This window comes from Larimichthys crocea, chromosome VIII (genome assembly GCF_000972845.2).
Source record: "Larimichthys crocea isolate SSNF chromosome VIII, L_crocea_2.0, whole genome shotgun sequence".
NCBI classification, from domain to species: Eukaryota; Metazoa; Chordata; class Actinopteri; family Sciaenidae; genus Larimichthys; species Larimichthys crocea.
Genome location: NC_040018.1, coordinates 5,621,326 through 5,632,643, shown reverse-complemented (window position 1 = coordinate 5,632,643; position 11,318 = coordinate 5,621,326). Strand labels below are relative to the sequence as shown.

The 11,318-nt window shown below is 40.2% G+C and overlaps 1 protein-coding gene across 1 annotated transcript; it reads right to left on the bottom strand.

Annotated features, from left to right (window-relative positions):
• Positions 1 to 1,045: 1,045 nt before the first annotated feature.
• On the bottom strand, positions 1,046 to 10,266 carry LOC104935452 (alpha-1,3-galactosyltransferase 2). Its single transcript, XM_027281322.1, has 10 exons — positions 10,251 to 10,266; positions 10,007 to 10,190; positions 9,200 to 9,257; positions 8,675 to 8,895; positions 6,799 to 6,899; positions 6,262 to 6,340; positions 4,428 to 4,502; positions 4,232 to 4,291; positions 3,725 to 3,862; positions 1,046 to 3,522 (listed from the first exon to the last, which is right to left on the bottom strand). The coding sequence occupies exons 1-10, from the start codon at positions 10,264 to 10,266 to the stop codon at positions 2,841 to 2,843; spliced, it is 1,614 nt and encodes a 537-aa protein (XP_027137123.1). The 3' UTR covers positions 1,046 to 2,840.
• Between the last annotated feature and the right edge of the window lie 1,052 nt (positions 10,267 to 11,318).

Here is an 11,318-nt window from a genome sequence, read left to right as displayed (position 1 = left end):
CTTGTGCAATAAACAATATACCATTATAGTGCGCTTCTAATAAAAATGCAGGGCACGAATCTTGAGACTGGAATCTGTTGCATATAATCATTGCACAAAGTCACATTTTCTCCGAATCCTCTCTGTCAGATGAATATAAAAATGTGTTGCTAACATACCCCTTGAACTTATTCATTTGGCCTGTGAATTATTGGCACTGAGGCAAAGACTGTTCTGATATTATACTGCCCTTTTCTTACTGCATGTCTTTGACAGGGTGAGTGCTAAGGTGGCAGGGTGCGCTGATACGCCAGATGGTGGCAGTCTATGAATAATGCACCAATGCTTTCAGTCAGACAGGTCCAACCTGATCTGAGGTCAGCTGAATGACACAGGTGGATGTGTGGTTCATGCTGAGCAAACAGGGGCTTGGCTGGGCTGGGCAGGTTGGATCTTAACATGCAATTCTCATGTCTGTCTCAGTACAACAGAGTCTTTTAGAGCCTCGGGCACAGAAAATATAGAAGGCATAAAATAAGCATGTGTGCAGGTGCACGACTATACAGCGGGGTAAACACATTTCAAATAAAGGCTGACGACGGGAGTCTTTGGAGTTTTATTGGAGGCAATTATAAATCTCTATTGGACAACAAAATGAATGATAATGACCAAAATGAATCAACAACATATAGACCAGGGGTCGGCAATTAGCTGCCCGCCATCAATTATATCTGGCCCGCCATCAATAATATCTGGCCCGCTAGATGACGTTGATTTATTTTTAAATATATATATATATATATATATGGCTGTTGAACATGTACATGTGTAATAACAGCACATGGAAGCAAATTAAATTAAATTAAATGCATTTTTAAAGTTAAATACCCCTGTACAATATGACAAAGATTTACTATAATGGCCTTTTTTTTTATTGGCTCATGTCCAATAAAGGGCTTGCGCACCGCATTGTGCAATCACCACCGCGCTGCACAGATCTCGTCGGTTTGGTTTTGTGTGATGAGACTGAAGTTTGGGTGTTTACCCATGTGAGGAATGGTCCGAGTTTTCAGTTCAGTTCAGTTTATTTCAAACATGTGCGAGTAACATAACAAAGTCAACCGCAAAACAAACAAATCCAATACGAATAGACAAAACAACAATAATAATGTGAACGCAACATGTCCGAAAAGGAGTAGGATGAAGCATATGCTTATTTAAACCTACCCCTTCTCCAGCAATAGCAATCTTTCTACCCAAACATACATATTTACATAAAAAAAGAAACAGACAATGCAAAGAGAAAAAAACACAAAACTGAAAAGTAAAGCCAACAATAACAACACAGCACTCTGTGCCACTCTGTCACTGTCCACATCCTTTATATGAATTAGTGAGTTAGTTACAGACCTGAGAGACCTGTTTGATCAGTTCCCCTTGGCAGACCCAACATGTGCCAGGACAAACTGTGCAATGATTGTGTAATAATGTGCTGTCATGTAACATCCTGCTTTTACCTTTTGCAAATACAGGCAAGATGCAGCATTCACTTTTTATGAATACCCCTTGTATTTTTGTATAGTATATTTTTTTAGCATTGCATTTGTATTTATATTGTGGTTTTTATCTTGTCTATTTCGACGCTACACTATGCTATTACCTATATCAGGACCAGCACCTCGTTGAAGCCCCCTGTAATATCGTTGTGCTTACAGTATGTCTGTTGTACAATGACAATAAAAGCTTCCTATTCTATTCTATTCTGAATGTAATCTTTCATCTGCACACAAAGCACTCTCATAAAAGGGAGTTGAGAGCAAGATAAGGTAGACAGACTTGGACATATGTGCCATTTTCAGGGGTGCATGCAAAATGTTCTACAAATCAAACGAATTCTTATCATTGTCATTTATGGTAATTTCAAACAAACAACCAAAAAAATAAATACATTTGCATTTAGTCACATCACATCTGGGTCAATGTCACATTCATTTCCTTGGAAAAGTAAACAGCATACAGTACACAATAGCAGTTTTACACTTGAAAGACACAAGAAACCGGTTCAAGTGTCCATCTCCAAACTTTTACAGATTACCTCCAGCAGTAAGGATGCTCTCAATACCACCCAGTCCACCTACTACTCTCACCTAATACACTCTGGCTCCACCAACCCCAAGGCTCTATTTTCTACAGTAAATCACCAGGGGAGCTGCCCGGTCATGACTGGCATGAAAACTTATATCCTTCCTCACTGACTTGCTCCATCGCCACAATCCATCCCGCAGCCTCCGTTCATCTGATGCAAACCTTCTGACTCCACCACCTATGACCAAGCACCGAACCTGGCCTCCTCTTTGACTTGGCAACATCAAACATGAGTGGGAGGCTAATGCAGTTTCAAGACTCTTGGGGAGAAAAAAGCCATGTCACGGTAATCCTTCATGTAAATATCTCAAGCTTTTAAAAGGCCAGCTAAAATAATTAGTTTGAGACCATCAGTTGTGTTGCAGTAGTCACGAAAATAGCCCTGACTACCATATTATCGCAAGAACCGCTCAACTACGTAAAGAGGAATGATCGTCTAGCATTTTTTTTTTCAAGAGATGAAGGTCAGTAAGTCAGGAAATGTCAAGAATTTTCTATTTCAATTTCCCAGTGCAGTTGCAAAATCATCACATCTACAATAAAGAAAATAATAAAAATAAAAATAAAGACAATCAGATTTCATTGTACCTGAATTCTTAAAAGAGAGAAAGAAGAGTTCCTCCAAGAGTTGGTTGAAGATAATAATCCCGTACAAAGCTTATAGCAAACAATCTTTATCCCCCAAAGAATTACCTCAATTTGTGGATCTTCTACCATTAAGTGCGAAGTTTGTCATAATTTTTTGGTGCCCACACTAGGCGAGTGACATGTATGTCTCCAACTTTACCAATACTCGGATCCCAGCAGTACTCTGGGGAGAGCAGCTTGCTTGGTTTGTAAAGCCAAAAGTACTTGTTAAGATGACTCTCATCGTGCCACAGAGCCTCCACGTCATACAGTTTGTCCTCCATGATGTTCACATAGCAGGTATCTGTCAGATTCTTCACATTTTCCCACAAGCCTCCAAAGATAGCCGCGTGGTAATAGAAATCACCGGTTTCCATGAAAGCTTTGGATTTGGGGTTCCTGTCGTAGGTGAACCTCTCCTTTGGAAGTTTGTAATAATGAGCATGCAGCAAAGCCACAGAATCCCCCAAAGCCTCCGAGCCAAATCTACCCTTGAACTCCTGATCCACGTCAAAGCAGAAGACATAGCTGAAGTGGTAACGAATGTCCGTTTCTATGATTTCCGATATCATTTTCATGCGCATCATAGAGATGTCCTGCCACCTGGAATACTTTTGCACCTGAATGATTTTCAGGTGTCGTTTGGCATTGAGCATGACGTTTGGTACCTTCTCTGGCAGGTCTGTGAACACGTAATATGTCACTGGTAATCCCAACATAAAATGTTGTTCTGCAGAGACCAGGAAAGTCTTGAGGTAGGCATCCAGGTATCTTAGGTGGAGACAGAGAGAAAAACACTTGTTGTTATTCATAACTTTATTTTACATTAGAAAAACACCAGTAAAAAGACAACATTGTTTTTTATATTATGTTATCTGAGACAACTTTCTTAGTACACATTCACATGACCTTCTAGCCTGTTTTAATGAAAAACACGTATTCTCACATCCACGATGTTTATGAAGAAACAAACCTGCCAACAGCAAACACGGTGAGCGCCACAGCTGACTTGCCTTCGATGTGCCTTTGGTCATACAGATTTGGGTCAAACATCCCCTCCCACATGATGGGGGCGTTCCAAGTTGTGCGTGTCTCAACATTCTCCCTAGCCCTGCAACAGAAGGTGAAAACAAACACATGTACACGTTCAACAGCCAAAAACTGAGGACTTTTATTTTGTAAATAAAAGTTTGTTTTCAGTTTCAGTTGATTTGATATCACTACTATTAAGTGCTTTTAATTCAGAAACATTGTTGTTTGTGTTCATCGCCATCTTAGGGGATTTGAACCATGTTACACTGGACTCAACACTAACAGACTTTCACCAGGTGCTTTAGTTATTAAGTAATTTTTTTAAAGTATGAAAACAAATTGAATCTGTCAAATGGTAAAAATACAGATCTTAAAATATAAAATATAAATATAAAATATGGATGACCTCTCTGCAAAATGCCAAAAGTAAATACCATAGACTTCTTACCCAAAGTTAAGACTGTCAGTTATTTGGATTTTCGGTCTCACGACTGTCCTCCACTGCTCCCTAGCACAATGTTGGAGATGAAGTCTGTTACATTTTTTTAAATCATTGAGAGATTGTAATAAAATCATTTTGAAGTCATTATTAAAGATGAATTTAACCGTCGCCAATGAGTGATGATGAAGACTCTGATACTGACTCTGAATATAAAAAATTCAAGCTGAACAAGAGCAACACGAAACAGCAGGAGATTCCAGCAGTGACAGCCGTGGACCTGGAACGATGCAAGAGCAGGAAAAAACACTTCAGTTCAATGGATATAATATATGGTTATTAATTAGACACAGTGTATGATGTTATACTGAGCATGCAGAGAGATGGGCAAGCTGACTATCAACTGCTTTCTGTCTTTTCCCCTCCCATTTTAAACATGCTTGAAGTCATTTTAGACTTAAGAGATTTCCAAGCTGTCATTTTATTGAAGTTTTTCGAAAACACAGACAAACAGAGTTCTGGCACTGGGATATAAAAGTATGTAGCACCTGCAAGCGTGTTGTTTCTTATCAGTTGTTTTGTTTTGCAATATGCGTGCCTGGAAATGTAATCCCATCTGCACTATGTATTATCTCTCATGTGGCATCATGGCGCTTGGCGACACACTATCTGGTGTCATTGTTCACTGGTTCAAATGAAAATAAAACCCACTTGACTTGAAATTCAAAATTCCATGTCCAAAAATAACCTGTAATTGAATCTAAAATTAACTCACTCAGAGGATCAAGTGTTAGACCTATAACATTAAACAATAACAATAGTAATAATGACTGTTAAAATGAAGATGGTTATGTTTGGTATTATTTGAACATTTATTTTGACATTTGTAATGTAAAATCTTTGACGCTGCGGCTGAGGGGGGTTATTAACCATGCACGTAACTTCACTCATGGTGCAAAATGCCTTGTTTCATAATGTATAATTAGAACAGTTACACTCATAACTGTAAACAAACAACATCTTTAATAATTTGGAACACAATTTACTTTAACTTTGTCTCGAAATCTTCTTTTGCTGATGCGAACGCTTCAAGTGTACAGTAAAAGCGAGTATCAGAGTTAAGAGTAAGAACTTCAGAGTTGATATTTATACAATCACACTTAGTTTACTACTTTGTTATTACACTCGATTTTGACACCAACTACTTTAAAGATAGAGTAAAATATAATGCATTGACTCTATGAGAGTGTAATATGGGGTGTATATCTAAATGTTAAATATAAATATAAATGTTAAATATAAATCTAAATGTTAAATATAAATATAAATGTTGAAGCTTTAGATTTGTATTTAACATTTAGATGTAACATTTATATTTATATTTATATTTAACATTTAGATTTATATTTAACATTTAGATTTAGATTTAGCATTTAGATTTTACATTTAACATTTGGATTTAAATATTTAAAATATCTCTCTAAGTTCACAAATATTGTTCTAAATGTGCAAAAAAGTGACTCTCAAAAATTCAAACCAGTTTTTTTAAACATTGTTTTTAGCTAAATGTGACAAAATGTTGCTGTTATTTTCAGAGCGAGACGCTTTACAAACGGCACCCCACAGTGTAATTAACTTCACTCTTGCTCAGAATGCACTAACTCCAAAAATGTAACTTTTCTAAATTTGCTGCTTACCATAGACAGTATAAATATGGACATCATATGCGTGATGTCTAAATCTAACATTACAGTTGTCATGAACCAGGGAATTAGCTCTAGAGACCAAAACCAGTTGTACCAGGATGTAAATAGCTACAGCAGCGCATCATCCCTGTTTTGGCACGCTTAAGTCAGTATTCCCAGACTGAATATCGGTAGTCCAGAGTGCCACTAACATTCAGTCATTTGTGATTAGACTGCCGGGGGACTTCCTCTCTCTCTCTCTCTCTCTCTCTCTCTCTTAGTTAGTTAGTTAGATCTCATCTCTTATGACATGGAAAATATCTTGTTCATTTGCCTGTCTGCATTTACACATACCTCATAGCAGTGACCAAGCCTTTAATTTTTCCACGGAATGAACTCTTGTTGGACTGGAATGATTGATGGTATCTGTTAGCTGGTGAATAAAATACAAAAGCAACAATGAATTTACATAAAGCAACATCACAGCAACACACATCACTATACTGGCCAGGTGTGTGATATTACAGATATAACAGAGTAATGTTATTTTCACCGTGTGTCCGTTAATAATATATCTTATTATAATCTAATAATTAGAATAACCACCACAAGTGCACAAGTCACATTAATAAACATAATTCAACAGCATTAATCGAGTGATATTTATTGCGAGGATTAATAGTTTTGCTTTAATTTAGCTTTCTCGGACGGCAGACACTTATTTTGATGGGATCAGTGTCTCATTTGCCGTCGAAGTTCAACAAAACAGGCAGGCGTGATTAAAAGTTCAGATCAGATTATCATTCCAAAGTAAGTTTAAATGTAATGTAATGTAATATCTATATATTTCAAGACACACATTTTCTAGCAGAGAAAATACTGATGACTTACCCACGAGACGATCTTTCACCCTACCAGGTAAAAATCCATCGAACACCCACAGCATGTACAGGCTGCCAGACACTATAACTTCCCTGTTGTACCTGTCTGTCCTGTTTATAGTATCAGAGACACACGCACACCCACAGGGAGTGGCAAGTTGAATCATATCATAGATTTTTTAATATATAATTTTCCTTTTATTCTTGCTAAACTGGAGGACACCTTACAATAATTGAGAGTAGACCGCAAATAACAGAAACAAACAAAAAGAACCATAAATATATGAAATTACAAGAATACAACATTAAAAACAGGTTGATGGTGTGTATGGTGCTGGGCCCGCAGAGGGATCCCCACCCCCCAAACTAAACCTGCCTACAACCCACTACATAAATGAAAAGAAAAGAGGAAACAGGACTACCGGGGAACTTCCAAACCAGAACTAAAATCACAAACAAAAATGGCTCAACGGACTCCTGGCACGAGGAAACCGGAGCCTCAATCTCCTCACCTGATCACGTGCAGCGAAAGAGTAAATAGAGAGACAAGAGAAAGACATTTCCTTACTCACACAAGCTGTATGGAAGAATTATCCTATCTTTATTCAAGAGCGCACATTTTCACTTTGAGAGCATGATTTCTCCTTCTCGTGCTTAGATTTATTGTCCTCGTGCTCACATTTTCTGCTGCTTTCTTTCAAATAAAAGTAAATAGGCTACCAATGTTATCCTCAAGTCATTATCATCATAGCGTATTTTATATTATACCTTTTTAATCACGTAGCCTAGCCTATTCACCCATCATCTCTTGTTAAACGTTACAATAAGAGAATTACACGGATTCTATTACTGTAACAGTCAACAATTAATTTTAATTTAAAATCATAATATGACATGCAGCAAGAGCGCAACGGCGGGGATGCGAATTGGCGTCCCATGGCCCAAAATACAACAGGTGGCAGTGTATTTAACCACTCAGCTACTGGAACACAGATATGCTGTGAGGCGTATTTATAGTTTATAAAACATTAGAAACAGTCTACGATAAATGGAATCATACGGTATCTTATTTAAACGACGATAACTCTTTTTAGGATTATTTAAGATTAATTATACATAAATAAACTAGCGTCTTAAATAGGTGACGATTAAAAAAGCTGGCTAGTATGGTAAATTGGTGTATTTTTAAAAGAGGCAGTTTTACAAACCAAACCAAACCAGACCATATACCCGCCCGTGCGGAGCGTTAAAAAAGCGTGAAGGAACACACCCAAGATTGGGCCAGACTCTAGCTGTCTCCCTATTGGCTGGTGAAACACACTAATTTAAGCGCAGGGCGGGACATCCTTCAGTCTGTGCAGACCCTTCAACCTGAGAGGATGAGCTGTTTTGAGCGCGAGCACATTAGATTTGAGCCCACACAGGACATGTTTGAGTGCGAGCATAAAATGTGAGCACGAGGACAATAAATCTAAGCATGAGAAGGAGAAATCATGCTCTCAAACTGAAAATGTGCGCTCCTGAATAAAGATAGGATAAATCTTCCGTACACCTGAGGTCTCCTCTGTGCTGATACAGAGAGAGAGGGGGACACGGGACTCACACCAGACGCGGAACGGCAGCGGAGCAAGCCGGCCGTATATTATAATTATTATATATTATATATAAGTTTATTATGTTGATTCTGTGTCGGATTTCCTGTCTGGTGCGCAGTGCTCTGTTGAAATTTACGAGGTTTAGCAGCGGCTCGCGTCAAAAATAGAAATGCTAGTCACCGGTGCAGTAGAAGCGGTGCTAGGCTCTCACTTGCTTACTGTAATGAATCAACGCAGCCTCACTTTACGTGTGTGCATGTGAGTGTACTCCTGCAGGCTTGGTGGGGTTACGACTCCGTGGGGTTGGGCACCCTCTTGCAGTGGTGGGCGTGGATCCAAGTTGCTCTCTCTGCGACCTTCACCGCTGTGTGCGTTGTGAGTAACACTTGGAACGGCCCTTGCCACCTCTCAGACCTCCAGTGCTTCCTTTGCAGGTTTTTTATCACCACCCAATCGCCAGGCTGGATCGAGTGTAGGGGACCTGTGGCCTGCTGAGGGAGGGCTGCTTTAACCTGTTGAGAAACTTGAGACAACATACCAGAGAGCAGTTTCCAATACTCAATCATGTTAAGTATGTAAGACAAAACAATGGGGAGTGCATCCATCCATTAAGTAATCAAATGGTTTATCTGGTGGTGGGTGTGCTGCTGCAGGGACAGGAATACCTCTTCCTGCATTGTAGGTTGCACAAATAACACAAGATTGACAATATTTCTGTGCATATGCTGCACAACCCCAGTGTTGTGTTATTGCCTATAACATTCCCCCTTTTGACACATGGTCTAACCCGTGTTAGACAGGGTTGTCCCTGCTGACCTCCTCGTCTGCCTTCTCTACCACCTCCTTTTCCCCCGTGTCCACGGCCTCGCTGTCCCTGCATGGTTGCCAATGCAGAATACATAGTGAGGGCTGCCATAAGCAGTTCCTTCTCAGTCTTTTCCTGCTTGGCTTTCTTCTTCTGTTGCTGAGTCAGTTGTGCATGGCGTGCATGTCGCTTGAGATCATTCAGTCGACATTCTTCTTTGCACCCCACATATGTGCGGATAACAATATCATGTAACTCAGGGAGCATACCTGCGAGGATGGAATTGCAGGGGTGGCTCTCCGATGCACCAGGCTGCTCCAGCCCACTATGTTCACTAAAGATGGCAGTCAATCTGGATACATAGTCATCGACCTGTTCTTCTGGTTTTCGTTTGCAGCTGGCTATTTTAGACATATCAACCTTGGGAGGAAAGGCTTTCCTCAGTGCGTCACCTAGCTCAAGGAGCGCATCCCGATACTCCATTTTTTAAAGCATGAGCCCAATCTACGTGAACAATTTTCAACTCAGGCTTGGGAATACATTGGGAGATTTTAAACAAGTCTCCTGGCCCAAGTCTCTTTGCCAGAATCCTTCGTATTTCAACTCCTGTAGGTCGGAATTCTTGACAAAATTTCATTCCTGAGTTGTGTGGACCTGGCAGGTGTACCGCCGCCTCTCTTACATCAGCTGCTGTCCATGGCCGATGCACGAGGATAGGACCATCCGGTCCAGCCACCTCGACCATGGGAAAGGTCGAAGCAGTCGGTGTGTCAGTCTTAGAGGCTTGTTGTCTGGTCTGCATGGTGTGTGTTGATGACTTGAATCCTGGTGGTGCGGAAGGTGGCGGTGATGCAGGCAGCACGACATCTCCATATTCTTCCTTCTCTTCTTCTTTCACGTGTTGATCTGGCTCAGCGTATCCTCCCATTGCTCCGGACACGGCAGGTGTTCGTTGAAAGGGACAGGACTCCAGGTCTGGGTTCACCTTCAGGGCCTGCAGTTCTGTAACAGAATACACAGAAGTGGGTGCAGTAAGAGGTGAAAGAACATATGGTGGTGGACCTTGTGTTTTCTTCATTTTCTGTTTTTCACTATTCTTTCTCTCTGGTAATACCTTCTGACACTGCAATCTCTCTCGTCTATCAGCTTCTGCTTTCCAGTTACTCAAACACTTCCTATGTTTTTCTATTTCTGACTCCTTATAGTCTAATTTTCTTTCTAGCTGTCTTATCTCTTTCATGCTCAGGGATCCCCCTTTAGGGAACCCAAATTCATTTGTCCATGCATTAAGACAATCAATACATTCAGAACCATATTTTGAGGTCATAATGGTGACGATCCTCCTGGAGGAGTCAGCGACTTAGAATTTCCTATTCCCATTTTTCAATAATGGGTGAGAGCTCTCTTTTATTCTCACAGGCGTCCCCGGAGAAGGGTGATTCGTTTTTAAGTCTCAATCACTCCAAAAAGACTTGGACTCTTGCCAATCCCAGATTGGCCTTTAACCAATTTTGATCTAAGGTTGGCCTCTAACCAACCCGTCTAGTCGCCACTCGTCAAGTTTTACCCCTTCACCACACTATGCCTCTTTTCTCCATTTTTTTTTTGTTCTCAAGAAACTGAAAGTGTCTCACCAAATTTCTTTTTCTTTTTCTTTTGAGTTTGTTGAATCCAACGCCGGCGATCACAGACAAAATGATCAGTCCTCCCGTCTCTTAATTATTGATTGAGGTTGGAGGCCGTTTTCTTTTCTAATCCGGGGAAGCCACTCCACTGGTCACTGTCCGGACGACCGGTCGGGGGATCCTGTTCGTGACGCCAAGTTTGTCATGGAAATTCGATAAAGACTGAGAACACGATCAGTATTAAATGAGAACTTTATTCTTGGCCAAGGAGAGACAACAGTACGAGTACAAGAGTCGCAAAGTCCTCTCTACTGATAATACATTCAACTACTCCTTTTGTAGACATTTCTCCCCCTCCCTCTCCTCTGAGGTCATAAAAGAGAAACTCTAAATGCAAAGGGGGGTTACCCTCATAAATATCTGCTTTACTCCCCTTCTACACCGTGGCTGGTACCAACATCTCTGGGACAGAGAGAAATGTCTACACTCAAACATATATCAACCC